The sequence below is a fragment of the Mauremys mutica genome, chromosome 26 (genome assembly GCF_020497125.1).
Source record: "Mauremys mutica isolate MM-2020 ecotype Southern chromosome 26, ASM2049712v1, whole genome shotgun sequence".
Taxonomy (NCBI): Eukaryota; Metazoa; Chordata; order Testudines; family Geoemydidae; genus Mauremys; species Mauremys mutica.
The window spans coordinates 8,257,730-8,279,915 of NC_059097.1; the positions used below are offsets into that span (position 1 = coordinate 8,257,730).

A 22,186-nucleotide genomic window follows, 5' to 3' on the forward strand; every position below is an offset into this window, starting at 1 on the left:
GGGGAGCTGCCCTGGGACTGCCCTGCTCTTGCCCTGTAGTTTGTGGGGAGCAACACTCCCTGTGCCCCCTAACTCTGCCCATGGGCTATGGCCTTCTGCCCTGTGGGGAGAACCAGGGCTTGGGAATTCAGCCTGGGGCAGGAGTAACAGAGGGTTGTTAGCCTTGGTGTGTGAATCGAGGGCAGCAGAACCGTACAGTAACTCCTCCCTTAGCTTTGTAGTTCTGTTCCTGAAAAACGCTACTTTAAGCAAAACGATGTTAAGCGAATCCAGTTTCCCCATCAGAATTAATGTAAGGGGGTGGGGTGGGGTGAGGGTTAGGGTTAGGTTGCAGGGACATTGTTTTTGCTTGTCGGAGGGAGAGACATTTCCCAGGGGATGCCTTGCTGCTAAGGAACGCGCTCGCACGTGGCTGGGCCCGCAGGAGTTAGGGAACTCCTTGTACTTAATGGAGCCTCCTCACACGCTACAAGGTTCAGCGTGGAAGCCGTGCGAGTCGGCATCAGCAAAGAGGAGGAGCAGCACGGATGGAGGGGGGAGACATAGCACGGCAGAGAGGGGGTGTGTGTGTAGTAAGTAATGCGCATTGCCCCTTTAAGGAGCCGGGCCCCACTCCAAGGGCATTGCCTTTTTAAGTAGCTCAGCAGTTGAGATGGCAGCTGCTGCCAGCGCCCCGGCGATGGGGTACAGGAGTGGGGGGAGGGGGACAGCCTGACGTCAGCACCCCCCCTCCCCCGCAGCGAGCAGGAGGGAGGTGCCGCTGAGAGCCTGCGGGGGAGGGGGGCGCTGCTGGCTCCGCCCACCCCGGCTGCTCTCCCAGGGGGCACAGCAGGCGGGGCCCAACCACGTGACACGGGAGCGTCGCGCGACTTGACCCCAGCACGTTCTCTAACAGATCAGCGACGTCACAACGGTCACCGGGATCCGTGACCGCCGCCCCGGAAGTGGTTCGGCGCCCCCGGAAGTGGCGCTGCCGCAGCGGCTGAGCGATGGCGGAGGATCCTGGAGCCGCGCCGCCGCCGCACGGTGAGGGGAGCTGGGCGCGCTGCGCGGGGGGCCTCGGCGGCGGCGGCGTCTCGGCTCCCCTGACCCGGGCCGCCGCCCGCTCTCTCGCCTTCCCTTGCAGGCTGCCCCGGCACCAGCAGCGCCCAAGCGGGCAGAGCCGCCGCCTGCCAGGGATGCCCCAACCAGGGGCTGTGCGCGGCCGGCGGCCCCGCCGCCCCGGACCCGGGTGAGCGGCACTGGGGGATCGGGGACCCGGGGGGGTGGCTGGGGGGTGCCTGGAACATGTCTCTGGGGGGGAGGGGTCGTTATTGGGGCGGGGGCATGGAGCATGTCTCGGGGGGGAGGGGTCGTTATTGGGGCGGGGGCATGGAGCATGTCTCTCGGGCGAGGAGGGGGGTGGGGCAGTTATTGGTGTCTGGGAGATGCATTGAGCATGTCTCTTGGGGGATGGGGGAGGCTGGGTGGGGTACACGTGGAGAGGTGGGGGAGGGTAGTAATGGAGAGGAGTGAGGGGTGCACTGAGCATGTCCCTCAGGGAGCGGGTGGGGTGCATGGGAGGGGTAGCTGTTGGTGTCTGGGGTATGCATTGAGCATGTCTCTTGGGAAGGGAGTGGGCAGAGGAGGGGTAGTAATTGGGAGTATCTGGGGTGCATTGAGCATGTCTCTCAGGGAGGGTGTGGGGCACATGGGAGGTGGGATAGCTATTGGGGGTGTCTGGGGAGTGCATGGAGTATGTCTCTCGGGCGAGGAGGGGGGAGGAGTGTGGGGAGAGGAGGAGGAGGAGGGGTGTGTCTGGGGAGTGCATTGAGCATGTCTAGGGGGAGGGGTGGGGTGCATGGGAAGAAAAATCGAAACTCTGGCCAGCAGCCCTTTCAGGTGGTAGGGGGGCCTAGGCTGAGGGTTCCTGGGGTGCCATCCCTTATGCTCATGGGGCAAACTCTTGGGAACGCCTTTGCCTTTGCAGCTATAGAAGAAATAAAGGAGAAAATGAAAATTGTGAAGCACAAAATCCTAGTTTTGTCTGGGAAAGGAGGAGTCGGCAAGAGCACTTTCAGCGCCCACTTGGCTCATGGCTTAGCAAAGGACGAGACTAAACAGGTGAGAAACCCCTCTCCAGTAGCTGTTTGTGTGGATATACAGAGACTACAGCTTGGGGTAAAAATATAGACAGGAATATCCGATTTAAACTTCACTTTAACACGTCCAAGGGGCTGGGGGAAAAGACTACATAATTTTTTTTTAGACAAATGCTAAAAATTATATACCAGACTTTTGTTACTTATCAGACAACCTAAAACTACAGTTACAGATGGTTCTTACCTAGTGACAGAGGATGTGGAGAAAGCTAGTGTACTAAATGCTTTTTTTGCCTCTGTCCTCACTGACAAGGTCAGCTCCCAGACAGCTGCACTCTGCAGCACGGTATGGGCAGGAGGTGATCAGCTCTCTGTGGAGAAAGAAGTAGTTAAGGGCTATTTAGGAAAGCTGGACGAGCACAAGTCCATGGGGCCGGATGCGCTGCATCCGAGGGTGCTAAAGGAGTTGGCCAATGGCTCTGCAATCTCATTGGCCATTATCTTTGAAAATTCATGGCGATCGGGGGAGGTACCGGATGACTGGAAAAAAGCTAATGTAGTGCCCATCTTTAAAAAAGGGAAGAACGAAGATCCAGGGAACTACAGGCCAGTCAGTCTCACCTCAGTCCCTGGACAAATCATGGAACAGGTCCTCAAGGAATCAATCCTGAACCACTTAAAGGAGGGGAAAGTGATCAGGAACAGTCAGCATGGATTCACCAAGGGCAAGTCATGCCTGACTAACCTAATTGCCTTCTATGATGAGATAACTGGCTCTGTGGATGAGGGGAAAGCAGTGGATGTGCTATTTCTGGACTTTAGCAAAGCTTTTGATACAGTCTCCCACAGTATTCTTGCCAGCAAGTTAAAGTAGTATGGGCTGGATGAATGGACGGTAAGGTGGATAGAAAACTGGCTGATGGTCGGGCTCAACGGGTAGTGATCAATGGTTCCATGTCTAGTTGGCAGCTGGTATCAAGTGGAGTGCCCCAAGGGTCGGTGCTGGTGCCGGTTTTATTCAATATCTTCATTAACGATCTGGAGGATGGTGTGGACTGCACCCTTAGCAAATTTGCTGATGACACTAAACTGGGAGGAGTGGTTGATATGCTGGAGGGTAGGGATAGGATACAGAGGGACCTAGACAAATTAGAGGATTGGGCCAAAAGAAATATGTTGAGGTTCAACAAGGACAAGTGCAGAGTCCTGCACTTAGGATGGAAGAATCCCATGCACTGGTACAGACTAGGGACCGAATGGCTGAGCAGCAGTTCTGCAGAAAAGGACCTGAGAGTTACGGTGGACGAAAAGCTGAATATGAGTCAACAGTGTGCCCTTGTTGCCAGGAAGGCTAATGGCATTTTGGGTTGTATAAGTAGGGGCATTTCCAGCAGATCGAGGGATGTGATCATTCCCCTCTACTCAGCACTGGTGAGGCCTCATTTGGAGTACTGTGTCCAGTTTTGGGCCCCACACTACAAGAAGGATGTGGATAAATTGGAGAGAGTCCAGCGGAGGGCAACAAAAATGATTAGGGGGCTGGAGCACATGACTTATGAGGAGAGGCTGAGGGAACTGGGATTGTTTAGTCTGCAGAAGAGAAGAATGAGGGGGGATTTGATAGCTGCTTTCAACTATCTGAAAGGGGGTTCCAAAGAGGATGGATCTAGACTGTTCTCAGTGGTAGAAGATGACAGAACAAGGAGTAATGGTCTCAAGTTGCAGAGTGGGAGGTTTAGGTTGGACATTAGGAAAAACTTTTTCACTAGTAGGGTGGTGAAGAACTGGAATGGGTTACCTAGGGAGGTAGTGGAATCTCCTTCCTTAGAGGTTTTTAAGGTCAGGCTTGACAAAGCCCTGGCTGGGATGATTTAGTTGGGTTTGGTCCTGCTTTGAGCAGGGGGTTGGACTAGATGACCTCCTGAGGTCCCTTCCAACCCTGAGATTCTATGATTCTTACGGTATTTTACTTGATTTTCATTACTGTTGTCAAAGTCTAGTAGCTTGGTGGTACATTAATAAGAGATGCTCTAGATTTTTTTTTTTTTTTTAGACATTGAAGACAAGTGGAATATGTAACACTTTTAAATCTTTGTAATAAAGTCTTGAGAGAAAATGTTTTCATGGTTTTCTACAATGCAAATAAAGTTCTAACAAATTTGGGCAGTGTTTTCCAGAGTAACTGGGTGTATAGAAAATCCTAAATATAAAAGCTGAATAGAACAGACAGATGTGGCATTGAATGATTAATATAGAGACATGATGCGAAAAGTGCAAAATCTGGATTTGCTATTGACAGACTAGTACGGAAGAGAGAATATATTAACATGTTTAGCATGCATTTAGTATGTGGGATAGACAAACTTGTATATTCAGATGTGATCTAACCACACTATATCCCTAGCAGAACCAAGGAATATGGGCTCAGATCTTTTTATATGCATTGTAGTAACTTCCAGAGGTCTCAGTGAGGATAATTGATGGAGTCCAGAATAAATCCTTCAGAAATAATTTCTTGTTCTCTAATCTGCTTTATTGATCTCTTTGGGTATGTGTTGAAATGTTTGGATAGTAAAGTTTTATTCTATACACTTATTATCTCCATGATGTGTTGTGCTACAGTTTTAACTCTTTGGGTCTCTGCATGTATTCTAGTCACATGAAAGTCACATCTTTCTTTGCTTACTTGTAATGTAAGGCCCTGAACTTGCAGCCACTTAACCATGTAAATCATTCCATAGGACTAGTCACAGACAAGTTATGTATATAAGCGTTGATGGGAGTGGTTTGTAGGTAGCTACTAGTTTAATAACTTCTGATTTCATTTTAGAATGCTGCTTGCTCTACTTGCTGTCTTGAAGCATTCGGCAAGGAGGGATAGCTCAGTGGCTTGAGCATTGGCCTGCTAACCCAGGGTTCCAAGTATCAGAGGGGTAGCCGTGTTAGTCTGGATCTGTAAAAGCAGCAAAGAGTCCTGTGGCACCTTATAGACTAACAGACGTTTTGCAGCATGAGCTTTCGTGGGTGAATACCAACTTCGTCGGATGCAAGTCTGACGAAGTGGGTATTCACCCACGAAAGCTCATGCTGCAAAACGTCTGTTAGTCTATAAGGTGCCATAGGACTCTTTGCTGCTAACCCAGGGTTGTGAATTCAATCTTTGAGGGGGCCATTTAGGGATCGGGGACAGAAATCTGTCTGGGGATTGGTCCTGCTTTGAGCAGGGGGTTGGACTAGATACCTCCTGAGGTCCCTTCCAACCCTGATATTCTATGATCTGTTTAAAATGGTAGATATTTAGTAGGGCTGTTGATTAATTGCAGTTAACTCAGGTGATTAACTCAAAAAATGAATTGCGATTAAAAAAAATTAATCAGTTTTAATCATACTGTTAAACAATAGAATACCAACCAATATTTATTAAATATTTTGGATGTTTTTCTACATTTTCATATATATTCTGTTATTGAAATTGTATATTTTTATTACAAATATTTGCACTGTGAAATGATAAACAAAAGCTAGTATACCTCTTTAGTATAGTATACCACTTTACCTCATACAGGTATTGTAGTGCAATCTCTTTGTCGTGAAAGTCAGTCCTACTTCTTGTTCAGCCAATCGCTAAGACAAACAAGTTTGTTTACATTTACAGGAGATATTGCTGCCCTCTTCTTAAATTTACAATGTCACCAGACAGTGAGAACAGGCTTTTGCATGGCACTTTAGTAGCCAGCATTGCAAGGTATTTATGTGCCAGATATGCTAAACATTCGTATGTTCCTTCATGCTTCAGCCACTATTCCAGAGTACATGCTTCCATGCTGTTAACGCTCGTTAAAAAAAATAATGCATTAATTAAATTTATCACTGCCCTCTACTCTGTTTTATCTGCATTCTGCCATATATTTCATGTTATAGCAGATGATGACCCGGCACATGTTGTTCATTTTAAGAATGAACTCTGCAGATTTCACAAAACGCAAAGAAAGTACCAATGTGAGATTTCTAAAGATAGCTGCAACACTCGACCCAAGGTTTAAGAATCTGAAGTGCCTTCCAAAATCTGAGAGGGACGAGGTGTGGAGCATGCTTTTAGAAGTCTTAAAAGAGCAACACTCCAATGCAAAAACTACAGAACCCAAACCACCAAAAAAGAAAATCAACCTTCTGCTTGTGGCATCTGACACACATAATGAAAATGAACATGTCAGTCCCCCCTGCTTTGGATTGTTATCGGGCAGAATAAGATCAGAAGAGATCTTGGAGTCATCGTGGATAGTTCTCTGAAGACGTCCATGCAGTGTGCAGTGGCAGTCAAAAAAGCAAACTGGATGTTAGGAATCATTAAAAAAGGGATAGAGAATAAGATGGAGAATATCTTATTGCTCTTATATAAATCCATGGTATGCCCATATCTTGAATACTGCATATAGATGTGGTCTCCCTCATCTCAAAAAAGATAAACTGGCATTAGAAAAGGTTCAGAGAAGGTCAACTAAAATTATTAGGAGTTTGGAACAGGTCCCATAGGAGGAGAGATTAAAGAGGCTAGGACTCTTCAGCTTGGAAAAGAGGAGACTTACGAGGGATAAGATAGAGGTATATAAAATCATGAGTGGTGTGGAGAAAGTGAATAAGGAAAAGTTATTTACTTGTTCCCATAATTTAAAAACTAGAGAACACCAAATGAAATTAATGAGCAGCAGGTTTAAAACAAAAGGAAGTTGTTCTTCACACAGAGCACAGGGTTTTAAAAAAGAACTAGATAAATTCATGGAGGTTAAGTCCATGAATGGCTATTAGCCAGGATGGGTAAGAATGGTGTCCCTAGCCTCTGTTTATCAGAGGGTGGAGATGGATGGCAGGAGAAAGATCACTTGATCATTACCTGTTAGGGTCACTCCCTCTGGGACACTTGGCATTGGCCACTGTTGGCAGACAGGATACTGGGCTGGATGGACCTTTGGTCTGACCCAGTATGGCCATTCTTATGTTCTTAACCCATCATCAGCATGGACGCATGCCCCCTGGAATGGTGGTTGAAGCGTGAAGGGATGTATGAATCTTTAGCGCATTTGGTACATAAATATCTTCCAACGCCGGCTAAACAGTGCCATGTGAATGCCTGTTCTCGCTGTCAGGTGACATTGTAAACAAGACATGGACAGCATTATCTCCTGCAAATGTAAATCAAGTTGTTTGTCTGAGCAATTGGCTGAATAAGAAGTAGGACTGAGTGGACTTGCAGGGTCTAAAATTTTAAGTTTTTATTTTTGAATGCAGGTTTTTTTTACATAATTCTTCATTACAATTGTTTTTTACAGTGCAAATACTTGTAATAAAAAATAAAGTGAGAACTGTACACTCTGTATTCTGTGTTGTAATTGAAATCAGTTATATTTGAAAATGTAGAAAACATCCAAAATATTTAAATTAATATTTAAATATGATTTTCTTCTATTCTTCAACAGTGTGATTAATCATGATTAATTTTTTTAATTGCTTGACAGCCCAAATATTTAATAGTAATGTCTGAACTGTTTAAAACTCTTGTGGAGAACAAACAGTTGTATCTTTCATGTGTGTTGACTTTGACAGTTGGTGTGGTTTTTTTGTATAAATGTGCTAAGATTTTCTTTTTTCATGTGACACTGACTACTTGGAAAGTCAGACTTATGTCTGAAAATTTTTATTCTTGGTGTTAGAAATGACACCTAAAGATTACTATAACTAAAAAATTTTAGGAAAAGACTTTTTTCCCCACAGTGTTTACTTTTTGTATTTGACAGTGCTTCCTGTATTGTTTGTGTGGATCTCTTACAAAGCAGTTCTGGGCTTTTTGTTTTTTGTTTTTGTTAAATATGGTCATAAAATCATGAGGTGGAAGAGGAACACAGGAGCAGCTGTAGCTCATGAATTCCAGCCCTCTTGTCTAACCATATCTTGGCAAGCTTTTAAATGTTCAGAACAGTAGGCTAAAAGCTTCCTTTGGAACCAGTACTCAGTCCTGTTCCACGGAATGAGCACTTGTAAAAGAAAAGCAACTAGTTGTACACTGAGCACTTGAAGTGTGAGTTTGCTGCTGACTCCAATCCCTCTCTGCCGTGCTCCCCTCTAGTCCCCAAAATCTAAACAAACCACGCACACTGGGTTTATTTTGACTTTTTATCACTCAGTTTTGTCATGCTGCTTCTGTTGGCAAAAGAATGCTCCATGGCAGTAGGTCAGCCCACCCATCTGACATAACGGGATCTAAAGATGGTTGTATGTAATGTGCCTTTTGCTCTAACCGGCTATTGCGTAAGGAAAAATGAGCTATAGAATCAAAATCCTGTTTTCTATTTCCAGTTCCTGCCAATATTAGAAGAAATGCTTACAAACTCTTCAAACTATTAACACTTTGAGATAATATTTTGTATTGAACTTAAAATGACCCTGTCAGGATGTTGAATGCACCTATCATGGATAGGAGGAGTGAAAGGCAATTTGAAAAAGAGCGTGTTTGTCAACTGTATTCCTAATGGGCTGTTTCTAACACTACTAATTTGCTAGACTTTGTGCAAGCAAACGAATTGGGGCTGTTTCTCCTGTTTGCTAGGGAGGGCTGAGTACTGCCATTATGCCAGAAGATGTAAAAAACTGTCCCTCACCTTTTAAATGCCTAATTCTGAAGAAGGAAAATGCTGCATAACGGACTTCCCTTTTTGTATGAGGAATTCCTGTTTATCTTTACTCCTGGTATAAGAGGAATTGCTGATGTGTTTAAAATTCTTTTGTAAATAAGATATTTGTCATTCTCTCAAAAACTGCAAGCACTGAAACTGCAGGAACTGCTGTTAGGTTGAAGGAAAACACCTTTGAAATCCCCAAAAGATCATATGACTGCCCCACATGAGTCTCTTACAGATTCAATATTTGTGTGTGTGTAAGATAGCACAGTCCATATCTAGGTATCATGTTGAAAGAAATACAAATAACTACAGTCCATCTGCTGTCTGCCTGCCCTCTTTGGTGTCCCATCCTCTTTGCCCCTCCCACACAGATATGCACATCACTGACTAGGGATCTTGGAGGTGAAAAGGAAGCTGCTTGCATCTCTAAAAGGGCACAGTCTAGCTAGACTTGCCACTGGGAGGAGGAGATGTAGGTGGTGAGAAGCGTCCATAAAACACATTATCCTGCACACACCTGGGCACTATGGGGAGAAGGTAAAAGTAGCTCAGGCATGTGGTTGTCTTTCCACGTGCCTGTTAGTTGTTCTCAGGGGTTCTGTGAGTAAGAAGGGGGCTTTATTTTACTCCTATACCTTCCTTCCCGCCCCAGAAAAGTGAAAGCTGCTAAAATGCATCTTTTAAAAACAACAACAACAAAAAACTGACATACAAAGGAAAAAACCTTAACATTTCATTGGTTGTTTCAAGTGCAATTAAAAGATCACAAAAATAATTCTAAGAATGGCATGTGCCATTCTTCCCCAGTAGCTTCCATTATCAGATCTGTTACAAGTCAGCACAAGACTTGTAAGCTTAACTGCCAACAGATTCAATGTGAAGCTTGGGTTCAAGTTCTGTGGTGTGCAGCTCTTCTTGGCTTCCTACTTCCTCAGTCACCATAAACAATATTTTCTTAAATATGAGCGTAGACATTTGTGGTGCTCATACGTGAGGTAGTCTGGAATGTAGCTGACTCTCTTCTAATGCTGTCTGGATTCCTCAGTGCCGATAACAAGAAGAAGTTCCCTTTGTCAGTACGCACAAAGAGAAATTTTGGGCAACACAGAGCAAATAGGTTCAGTAACAACATCTTGAACATGTGTGCTATGTGCTTAGTACTGATAGAATTTTATTTTTATGAACTTTTTTCCTTAAAATCTGGCTGAGTAGGCTTGCAGTTAATGCTGTGAAATCAGCTTCTGTTTTTCAGGAAAGAACTTTCCTTTTAATTAATAGCTTTTAAATCCTTTCCCGGGCTTGTGAGTTTCCACATGTGGTATTACTTCATTCAGAGACAAAACTTTCACAAACACTTAATATTGGATCAATTCTAATTTCCCTTTACCTTGATGTGGCACAACTGATTCCTATATAGAACAGGTTTCTACAGAATATTGTATTTCAGGCATGTTAAAGAAATAAAAAAAGCTAGAAATAAGTTACTTTATTTTGTGACACATATTGTGATTTGTCTAATGTATATTATGTAACAACTAAGTGAAATATTTTCTTATGCTGCTTGCCTGTTGGCCAGTGAAATCTGTGACTGTGTGGACAGTTTGGCCTTCATACTACTGAGTAAGTTAGTTCAGTCTGCACTTTCCCAATGTAAATTAAATTACCTGAGTCTGACATTGCCTCCATGCAAGTAGAACTAGGGCTGCTGAGGCCTGACAAGGTGAATCTTCATAAGCAACAGTATAAATTCAGAACCTTGGTAATTTGCCCCTAAGAAAATGCCCTGAAAGTTATTAGATCTTTTCAACCATACAATACAGTTGCTTAAAATTTTATTTGATTCATATGCTTTCACTATCAGCCATTGACAGTTGCATTCTAATTACATCAGTTTGAAGGTAGTCTATGCAGTTCGTTGTGTTATCCGATACTTTCTGCTACTCAAGATTACGTGCCATCTAGGTTCTAAATCCTTTTATAAATCCACCACTCTGTTACTAAGACATTAAATATATACACAAATATAGAAACTGTTTGTTTCTGTATAATTTATATACCAGTCAGTCACCAGAGGGAGCATGAATTACACCCAGGTCCCAGAGCTGTTACCATACATCAAAAAGATCAATAGGAATTGTGTGAAGATCATGTTACATTTGGGCCTCTTAAGAGAGATGGGTTGAGGGTGGGGAAGAGCTGGGGGTGGAATTTGTTAGATGTAAACATAAATGATTAAAACAGGCAAAGCCAGGGTTTCAAATTTCTAGGAGGATACTTCCAATCATTTTGTTGTTCAGTGTCTCTTTTAAGGTGGATCTGTAGCCCTGTTAACTAAGCAATATAGTCTTTGTAGACAAACTAAGAATAAAACTGAAGGATTAATGCTGAGTCAACTACTGAGGAAGATACAAATTAACTTCCATTGAGATGGTGAATGACTGCCCATTAGAACTGGGCCTGCTACCAAAAATGAATTTAGTAAAGGCAGTCATGTCTTCATGCCCGTGATTTAATGTCAGAATGCTTCCTTTCCCATTACTAATCTAAGCTAAATACTCTCCAAATTTCAACTCATTTTAGTGTTTGCTTCTAATTTATGTAAACAACTCTGTGCACTTATTTCCAACTTTTTTTCCTTTCTTAGGTTGCTCTGTTGGACATAGATATTTGTGGACCATCAATCCCTAAAATAATGGGTATAGAGGGAGAACAGGTATGATTGTTTTTGTTTTAGAAACAGTAAGAGCAACTTGTCACAAGTTGCTCTTAAACAGGTTATTTACTGGGAGCTCTGCTTGATTTAGTTTGCTTTTATTTATATATATATATATATATATATATATTTTATGTTGTCTTATCCTGGCATTAACTGTTATTTGAAGTGTGCAACTCATTTGTACAAGCTAGTCAAGCTGTACTGAATTTGGAGGGGCTCAGCTTGCATGGAACTGCTTACATAATAAAAAGCAAGCTGAGCCCCTCCAAATTCAGTACAGCTTGACTAGCTTGTACAAATGAGTTGCACACTTCAAGTAAACAGTTAATGCCAGGATAAGACAACATAAAATGAACTTTATTGCTTTTGAAGACTTTAATACTGCAGAATCATCACTTTGTACAGAATTCTGACGTTTTAGTGATAGGCAGCCTTATTATAGCTCTGTTTTTCAATTTTTGAGAAGTAGAGGCACACAACGTGTTTTGGTACTAATAACGTACACCATTAATGTTAGTAAGGTTCACTTTGTTTCCTTAAAGACTAGCTAACTGGCACAGGAGAAAGACATTTAACATTCTGTTCAGGGAATTTACTTTTTAAACATTGCTTATAGGTTATGGTACTGTTTGTATTAGAAGGATATTTGAGCCTTCTTTGCCATGCGATTAGCAGCCTCTAAGACATTTATCCATGATCAGGCTGACACATTAATAGGACAGTAATGCCATTGGCATAAGGAAGTACTGTCTGTGAGAGAAATTTGTACATACTTGTGTTTCTCTGGAGTTGGCTGCCAGTCTCCTTTCTGGTTTTGTTGTACTATGTAGCAAACTTTTTTAGCAGGTATCCCTATATTTACAGGCAGTGGCTAGCAGCATCTGCTCTTTCTTTCCTTCAAATATTTCTCAGAGTGGTGTCCTTCAGGGTTAACTGTTCTGCAGTAAGGGAATGAGGGTTATATTGCAGATTGTTAGGCAGCATGTTTGCTGCAACAGCCATTTGATCAACGTCAACAGAATTCATTGTTTACTGACTAATTCAGGAACTCCGCCTTTCTGCAGTTTCTTATATGACCATTTGGCTCTTTCAATACAGTTACATTTCAAACCAGATGCCAAGAAATACGCTATCATTACAGTGTAGCTTATATTTTGCATAGTTTATGTATACGTGGAGTTTTAAAACATTGCTTTAATCCTCAGGTTCACCAGAGTGGTTCTGGATGGTCTCCGGTGGTAAGTTAGTGAGGTTTTTTCTTTTCTTTTTTTAAAAAAGGAAACAGTTTTTAGGGGGGGCCTATTCCAGAGTGAAACTAGATCTATTTTCTCCCTGCTACCCACTCTTTTTCCATACACAAGTCGTGCTTCTTAAAAGCAGCAAAGAGTCTTGTGGCACCTTATAGACTAACAGACGTTTTGGAGCATGAGCTTTCGTGGGTGGATACCCACTTTGTCAGAGGCTCTATGTGTTAAACATCATGGCTTTAAAAAAAATTCCTTCTGTTACTAACATCACAGTGGGTTAACACTTTAAAACAAAGTAAAGTTTTGCTTTTTCAACTGTTTCCCTTTGCACTCATTTTGGTTTGGACAACGAAAATAGACTAGTCAGTTTCAATTATTTTTGGTTCTCACACACTTGCATAATACTTCACTTCCAGTTATAACAGCACTGCAGATAATTAAATCCCAAGGAATAACAGAGGTGATGTTCTTTAACAAAATGCATGGAAATAGTTCAGATTTTGTTCAAACTTTTGTACATGCCGCTACACAAATATTTTTCTGATGCTGAGGAAGGGAAGTCATTTTAGCCACATGCCTTCTCAGTAGTGATTCTGTGAAGATTTATTGCAGTAATTGGCATTATCAGTTTGTAAAAGGCTCTTTAAAATGTAAATATAGTCAGATTACTGACTGTTGTACAGAAATCATGCAGTCTTTGACTGATGGAGGAAAAGTAAGGGCACTTCATCAAAACATCCATTTTCTTAAACGGTTTTGATCCATTAAAATCTTTCAAGAACTAGTAAGGATATTATTTAGGTAAGTAAATTTTCTTTCTGGGCTATCTTAATAGTATGCTTCCTCTTTTCTAGTATGTTGAAGAAAACTTGTGTGTCATGTCTGTGGGGTTCTTGCTCAGTGGTCCTGATGATGCTGTTATCTGGAGAGGACCCAAAAAAAATGGTCTGTATCTCAAGTATTTTCATTGTTGATTGTTGCATCAGGGAGCATAAACTATTGCAATTTAGACAGTGATTCCTTTTTTCCATATAAAACTTGGTTTGTTGGCAAAGCAGTTATTCTTCGCATTTTCTTTCACTCTAGGATGGTTATTGTATATTGAACTGAGCTCTCTAACATAATCAGAACACAATTTAGTTTACACTGGCTAGAGGGAAACTAAGGAGTCTATATTTGATAAAATATCATTGCATGCATACTACTGATTAACATGTACATTTGATACTTTTTTTTTTTTCACACTTGGGCAGAATTTATATCTCTAGTTTATTGCCCCGTGTTAACATGCGTCTGATGAACTTTCTAAATAGGCATGGATGTTGATTAAGTTTTAAAAAAGATTCCTAAATTGATTGCATATCTGAAAGAAATCGCAATATTCAACATCATAATTTTTAAGTTACCTGATGTTCAGTGGGGCTTGTTTTTTGGGTGTGTGTGTGTAAATGAATGTAGGTAGCAAAACTGTCTTATTTGGTTAATAATTCAACCTTATAAATGTATACTGTTTACTGTCCTTTTGTGCATAAAAGAAAACTGGAAGTAGACCATTTGGTTATGGCAATGGACAATAATATTCTTTTGAGCCAGCTTTGCTGATGAATTTGTGTAATAAAACTGCTCATCCTTTTTTCAGAACTTAACGTGTGATTTCCATGTTACTGTAGATTTAAAATTACTTTTGTTTTAGCCCTTTCAGTCCCCACATCTCATTGCTTTCTGCTTACATTTTCTGCTAAATTTTCTGAAATATCAATGAAAAGCTAGGTACATTCTAACACTCAATTTTGGTTTGACAGTGCATACATTAAAATATAGAGAAATGTGAGTAGAATGCTCTGTAAGTATAACTTAAGGTGCAGGTCTTTCTGAAACAGTGATTCTGTACTGATATTGTGAGGGTCCAGGATTGTGTTAGAAGTTTTGGATACATTTAAAGTGATCAGCTGAAAGGACGGGATCTGAGAGTAAAACTGAATTCTTTACTTTATAGCATTACTGGTAGTAATTATGACGGCAAAATTATGGCTTCAGTGACCTCTTCTTGCTTGCCATAGATTGGAACTTGCTAAATAATTCCGATACATGTGAAGTAATAGAATCCACCTCACTCATCTGTGTTGTCTCTACACTGTTCTAACATTTGCAGAATAGACCCATGCTTTGAGATTAAGTATGGCTGCAGTCGTATTTGGGGTAATCGTTTAGCACAGAATAGATTCTTAAAGTGCCTTTCAGACTTTTTGAACAACAGACCAAATTCTGAATGTCTCACTCAAGCTTTGGCTCCTTTAAGTTTACAGTAGAGATTGAGGAAACTGCACACTTGTTATTTTCTAGCTTGTAAGTTTCTAAATTTCAGATTTGTTGTTCATCTTGCATCTGTTTTTAGGAATGATCAAACAATTTCTTCGTGATGTAGATTGGGGTGAAATTGACTACCTTATTGTGGATACACCTCCAGGTACTTCAGATGAACATTTATCTATTGTGCAATATCTAAGTTCCTCACACAGATAGATGGCGCAGTTATAATCACTACTCCTCAGGTAAGAGAAGTACTGCTACAAATGTAATACCAGTTAAAACAAATTTTTGCCTTGGAACACTTATTAACTTTACAGAAATGACCATGTAGCATGTAGGCACAAAGGAATGTCTCTCCATGGAAGGAGATGATTTAACTCCACCAGTTGGCTTCGGAATCTTCTTCCTGCCCTTTGGGACCCATGCCTAGCACAATCCATTCATCACAACCAAATTATTGGATGCTGATCCTTAGAGATCAAATTGTCTCATTTAAACGACAGTATGTTGAACATTTATACAGCTCTGTGGCATGTTAGAGACTTCCTGAAGGCAAAGGACTCTGTACTTGCAATACTGTTGACTTACAGATGATGCTAGGAGGGAAGTAAGGAATGAGACAGCAGGATACATTAGACAGCAGGAGGATACTAGTGATGTTGGGGTGAGGGGAATTGTGGTGAGTGTTTGTTTAAGAACAGTAGAACCTCTGGGTTAGTATACTTTTCCTTCTTGGGATGTGCATAGTGTTTTTTTTGTTTTGTTTTTGGTGGGAGGGGGCTTTTTGTTTAGAGTCAGGCTCCAGTGCTAAGATTAGTGGCAGAAGTCTAGCTAAATCAAAGGTACATTCTTAGTAGGCAATTTGAAGAAGGGGGAGAAGAGGCCAATTGTGCAGGAAGAAGCACAGTTTTCCAGGAGTAGGAACAACAAGAAAATGTCTAGAGGCACAAGTGGAATACTAAATAGGGAGTAGTGAGCAGAATGCAAGGGATGTGGAAGGAAATGAGGTCAAACATGGATTTAGTAACATAGATTTCCCCTTTACTAAAAGTACTATAATTTTTTGAGGGGGGGCAACAAGCATGTGGACCAAGGGGATCCGGTGGACATAGTGTACTTAGATTTTCAGAAAGCCCTTGACAAGGTCCCTCACCAAAGGCTCTTATGCAAAATAAGCTGCCATTGAATAAGCGGGAAGGTGCTCTCATGGATTGGTAACTGGTTAAAAGATGGGAAACAAAGGGTAGGTATAAATGGTCAGTTTTCAGAATGGAGAGAGGTAACTAGTGGTGTCCCCCAGGGGTCTGTTCTGGGACCAGTCCTATTCAACATCTTCATAAATGATCTGGAAAAAGGGGGTAAACAGTGAGGTGGCAAAATTTGCAGATGAAACAAAATTACTAAAGATAGTTAAGACCCCAGGCAGACTGTGAAGAGCTACAAAGGGATCTCTCAAAACTGGGTGACTGGGCAACAAAATGGCAGATGAAATTGAATGTTGATAGATGCAAAGTAATGCACATTGGAAAGCATAATCCCGACTATACATATAAAGTGATCAGATCTAAATTAGCTGATACCACTTAAGAGATCTTGGAGTCATTTTGGATAGTTCTCTGAAAACATCCACTCAGTGTGCAGTGGCAGTCAAAAAAGCTAACACAATGCTGGGAATAATGAGGAAGGGAATAGAAAATAGGACAGAAAATATCATGTTGTCTCTATATAAATCCATGGTACGCCCACATCTTGAATATTGCTTGCAAATGTGGTCGCCCCATTTCAAAAAAGATATATTGGAATTGGAAAAGGTTCAGAAAAGGGCAACAAAAATGACTAGGGGAATGGAATGGCTTCTGTATGAGGAGAGATTAATAAGACTGGGACTTTTCAGCTTGGAAAAGAGACAGCTAAGGAAAAGATACCAGGGTTGGAAGAGACCTCAGGAGGTCATCTAGTCCAACCCCCTGCTCAAAACAGGCCCAATCCCCAGACAGATTTTTGCCCCAGATCCTTAAATGGCCCCCTCAAGGATTGAGCTCACAACCCTGGGTTTAATAGGCCAATGCGCAAACCACTGGCCTACCAACCCCTCCCATTAGAATTGACTTTGGAAAGTGTGAATAAATCCATTCTGCACATCTTCCTCAACACTTCACCAGATTAATTTTTTGATGTCTTTCTGTAAACTAAACTAGTAGATGCAAAAGTAATATTTGCATAATCCGTTCTATTTAAAGAATACTTTTCACTGGAGAGACAACATTAATGCAGGCGATATGAATAAAGATGGTTGATCCCATGCCAGAATTGTTGGACAGATTTAAAGATGTTGGAAGCTAAATTGGTTGAATAAAGATCTAAATAGCGTGATCATCATTGGTCAGTCTCAGAACAGAAGATACCTTAATTGAGTAAAACAGAAAATAGGTTATATGTTTAATCTGATGGTGGAAAATATGCTCAGTTGCTTGAAAGGTTTCTGTGCTAAGAAAGTTTGCTTTGCAGGGAAAACCCATAGATGGAAAAAGTCCAGTACATGTGGACTGACAAAATAACATTTGCTTTTGATAGGAAATTTCACTTCAGGATGTTCGAAAGGAGATCAACTTCTGTCATAAGGTGAAACTGCCCATCATAGGTGTTGTTGAAAATATGAGTGGCTTTGTATGCCCAAAATGTAAGGTAAGACTATCTAAAACTTATTGCTAATATTTTCACTCGTCTTAATATACGCAGTCCAAATGACCATAAGGGAAGGGAAAGGATTTACTTATCATGGCACAAACTTGCTTGATCTCCTAAATAAAAAGAAATCCTGTTTCTGTTGGTGGAAACAGTATCAAGCTCCTTTATACAGGAACTGTTGTCCTTAGATAGTTACGAAAGGTGCATTCCCGAGGGCCAAGGATTAGTTTTGTAGCTTCTTTTAGGAGCCAGAACACTGTGTAAAAATAGCAATTTTGAAATGGAGACTTCAGCTACACAGCAGGATGTTACATGTTAGACATCTATATTTGAATAATAGACCTACTTTAAGATCTGTGTTTAACAACTCTGTCTTAGGTGCTCCTATTATGAGGTGCCACCAGCTGGCATCTCTGAATTGCTGATGTGGGATGTTGCAGCTTCTGTGATGTAGGAAACTATTGAAGTGCTGTGTGTTCAAGCACTACGCTGCATCCTCCCTTCTTGTTTGCATAAGCTTTTAGAAGCAAAATTAAACATTTAGATGTTTCTGTATTACTAACAATTTCCTTTAGATCTGAATGCCTGATGTCCCTGTTACATAAGTGAGCTACACGTACTGCTTTTGCTTCAGAACTTTCCTGGCATTTTCAACACATGAAAGTACAAACTGGGAGTGTTATGGAATGGGGTGTAGCTACACCGTGTACTTTAATCATTTACTAAAAACATTCCCATGCCAGATTGTATGTGCCAGTCATGATAAACGTGGAATCTGAGGATTGGGCTAGGAAGGGAACAAGATGACAAATGATGTGTTACTGACCCAGTTAGAGAAGGAACTGAAGGAACTGGTAATGACCAATCAAACATGCAGACTAATGCACTATCAGCTTATCTTGGGAATGTGGGTCCATGGGTTTCAGGTGAGTTCCTTGGCATCAACCTCTTATCCATTTGACACATCCTCAAAGCAATGTGAGTGCTTGGAAAATCGGACATAAAGTCAGTCTCTGCTCACAAGTCCCAGGTCTTGGAAAGAATTAGGTTTTTGCATAATGAAAAGAATTAGGTTTTTCATAGTTAAAGAATAGTGACAGCTTTTGGCTGGCCACGCTGTCTGCTTTCAAACCTCTTGCTCTTGTAAATTTAAATTCTGACACACAGTTTTAAAATTAGGATTATGTATATACCATGGTAAATGTCTTGGAGAAATAGTAACCTAAACTAGACGAATAGAGGACAAATGTATTAGAAATGGTGCTTGTGATTTATATATGCACCTAAGTGCTCTTAATGGGCAGAAATGATTTGTGTGAAAGCTTAGATCAAATTTTTTAATTGGGTAGAACTCCAACGTGTTTAGTGATAGTATGCGAGGAACCTACTGCACATAGCCGTCCGAAGCCCACAATGTTGGTCCTGTTTTAATTGGGATTTCAATAAGTGTTTGGAACATGCCACTAAACAAAACTGAAGAACTGTCGTTCTCAAAATGATCTTTTCTGGCATCATCTTGTATTACTTGTCCTTTTTTCTTTTACATCACAGATTGAATCGCAAATCTTTCCTCCAACAACTGGAGGAGCAGAGAAGATGTGCCAAAATTTAAATGTTTCTCTCCTGGGGAAAGTGCCCCTAGATCCTCAAATAGGTAATCTTGGCACATTACATCATAAAAAGCAGCAATGTGCTTGCCATTACTTCAGGGTTATTTTTGGTGTATCAGCTAAGGTTTAGACATACTCACTGTGATAAACACAAACCAGTGTCCAATAGCTGACATTTTTAGAATGAAAATTCCTGTAAATATAGTTTGTGGAACGGTGATAATATGGTTTGGTCTGAAATAGTAAAATGCTGAGAGAACTTCTTGCTTAGGTTTAAATAGTAATCATGTCAGCCGTTCTCCGTGAGTAACAGGACTTGCATAGAGTGTGCCATTTGTTTGAAAAACTGCTCATTTACAATTGCAGACTGGATGAAACCATACCACAAGGAAGAATAAAATCTTGTAACATCAAGTTTTGATCTAGTTAAAGCAAGAGCTTCTATAACTGAAAAAAATGCTCGTTGTATGAATTTAGGTAGATTTTTTTTCAGTGGATAATTAGATGTACTAAAAGAAAAGAAGTAGTATGTAAAGAACCAAGTTACTAGTAGATAATATATGCCAGTCTACACAGTATCAAGTGTAAAGCAAGACCATCTTGGTGCTACTTTTCCATGGAATTAAGGAACAGCATCCCATGTAGATGGAAGGATGGTATAGTCAGGGCATGTGTCACAGAGTCACTGGGCGATGCTCTGGAACTACTCCATACAAAGCCAGGCAGGACTCTGGGGGAGCCTCCTCTCTGTGAGCAGACTGTCTCCAGGGCAAGAAGCTTCAACGGCTTCCACCTTCCTGGTCTGACCTCAGAGCAGTCAGCATCCCCTGCCCCACAGTGCGCTTCCCACAGTGAGTCCACGCAGGCAGGACTCCTGGGGAAGCCGGAAGGCCCTGCACCCCACCTTCGCAGTCAGACATGACTCTCAGCCAGCCAGTAAAACAGAAGGTTTATTAGACGACAGGAACACTGTCCAAAACAGAGCTTGTAGGTACAGAAACTGACCCCTAAGTCAGGTCCATCTTGGGGTCAGGGAGGCCAGACCCTGGGTGTGGGCCTCCCTCTCTTTCCCCAGCCAGCTCCAAACTGAAACTCTCCAGCCCCTCCTCTGGCCTTTGTCTCTTTCCCGGGCCAGGAGGCCACCTGATCTTTGTTCTCCGACACCTTCAGTGCAGGGGAGGGGCCCAGGCCTTCAGTTGCGAGCAGACAGGGTGTTGGCCATTCTCTGTGCAGACAGCATCACACTGGCCCTCTCGGGCTCTGCAACAATCACCCACCCTTATCCCATCACCTAGATACTTAAGAAAGGCATAGCGGAAACTGAGGCACCCACACAGTATTCAGAGAAAACATTAAGAACATTCCCACTTCGTCACATTGTGCATAGGAAAACCTAGAACCTCAGTCTGAAAAACGACATTGTTCTGCTGCTTGGTTCTAATAGCTGTCTATAAGAAAATAGCTACCATGCTTCATTTATGTGTTACTGACTCAGGAAGAACATAAGCCCTTGGTTCACTGAATTGGTGCAGCAATTGGGGGGTGGGGTAAATTTCAGGCAATTTTTTTGTTTTGTTTTTCCTGCATCACAAGGTTTGTAGCTTATTTTTTTCCCCCTTTTTTTTAGGGAAAAGTTGTGATCAAGGTCAGTCTTTTTTCTCTGAAATACCTGAGTCCCCAGCTACTTCATCTTACAGGAATATCATCCAAAGTAAGAATGTCATGTTAAAAGGCTGATGTGTGAGTTACTTGTCTGTGCAATTAGTTTCTACAGTATGTTATGAAGGTGTCAACAGCATAATTTTGGCAGAATGTACAGTATAAGAATCATGAAATTGCACCATTTGTTATCTCTACTTGTCTCGAATTACTTTGGCCACTTATATTTTAAACAATTAAATGATGTTAAAATGATAGCTAGTTAACTCCAGGTAACTAAAATAAGTGTGGCTTAGTTTGACCTTCATTGAGTTCCAGCAAATACATCATGTACTCTTACTGACAATCTAAAGTAGTTTTGCTAACTTTCTATGAGCAAGCATTTCTTACATGGAATTTGGTAGCTTACCAGTGAGTGAAGTTTTGAATATGTGACTCTTACACTTCTGGAAGAGCAAATATACAAAATGCAGAAAGTATTCAAATAGCAGAAGAAAAATGGGTCTAAAATTCCATTTCAGATATAAGTTAGGGTAATGTGATAGACAAAATTGTGTGACTTATGCCCACAGCAGGCAATAGATCCATGCAGTGATCAACAGTACATAAAATAAGTTCACTACTACCTTGTTTTTGCCTCTTTGCAGGGATTCAAGAATATTGTGGCTTACGCCACTCAAGAAAAATTATCTAACCAAGGAATGGAATAAATGTGCAGTTAATTATAGGAAAGCAACGATTGTGTCGTGAATCGATAGGAAGAATGTAAAGACTTGTACTCCCTTTCTGTATTGCAAATAAATATTTTTTAAGTTAACATCCTTGCTTTAATTTCCTGGTCTTGTTGTGTGCGATCACCATAATATTTGAACATCTAGTCCACCTGATGTCTCAAAGCTTTGTTATAAGTTTATAGAAATAAGTCACTTAGTGCATCAGAGATGAAATCTAAATGCAGAATTTTGTGATACCTGAAATCTTGCATATGTAGTTAGTGAAATTAATCTTCAAAGATGTTCACATATAGACTTTATTCAGAAACTCTTATACATTAAATACATATTTTCATTGAAATATTTACCTGAGTCTCTTTTAAAAAAAAAGATTAGTACTTTCAAGCCTCCTTCATTGGAGGATTAATTGTAGTGTGTATTTCCATGCTGTGTTTCATTGGATAAGATCACTTGGACATCCTTTTCTT

At 41.2% G+C, this 22,186-nt stretch overlaps 1 protein-coding gene across 1 annotated transcript; it reads left to right on the plus strand.

Moving 5' to 3' along the window:
- Window positions 1-846: 846 nt before the first annotated feature.
- On the plus strand, window positions 847-21,802 carry LOC123356742 (cytosolic Fe-S cluster assembly factor nubp1-A-like). The gene is given in 13 exon segments (XM_045000124.1): window positions 847-1,026; window positions 1,127-1,231; window positions 1,970-2,103; window positions 11,400-11,468; window positions 12,677-12,709; window positions 13,573-13,663; window positions 15,114-15,235; window positions 15,238-15,270; window positions 17,603-17,713; window positions 19,268-19,370; window positions 20,954-21,037; window positions 21,633-21,660; window positions 21,662-21,802. Coding segments are annotated over 13 exon segments (984 nt in total). The 5' UTR covers window positions 847-989; the 3' UTR covers window positions 21,696-21,802.
- The last annotated feature ends 384 nt before the right edge of the window (window positions 21,803-22,186 follow it).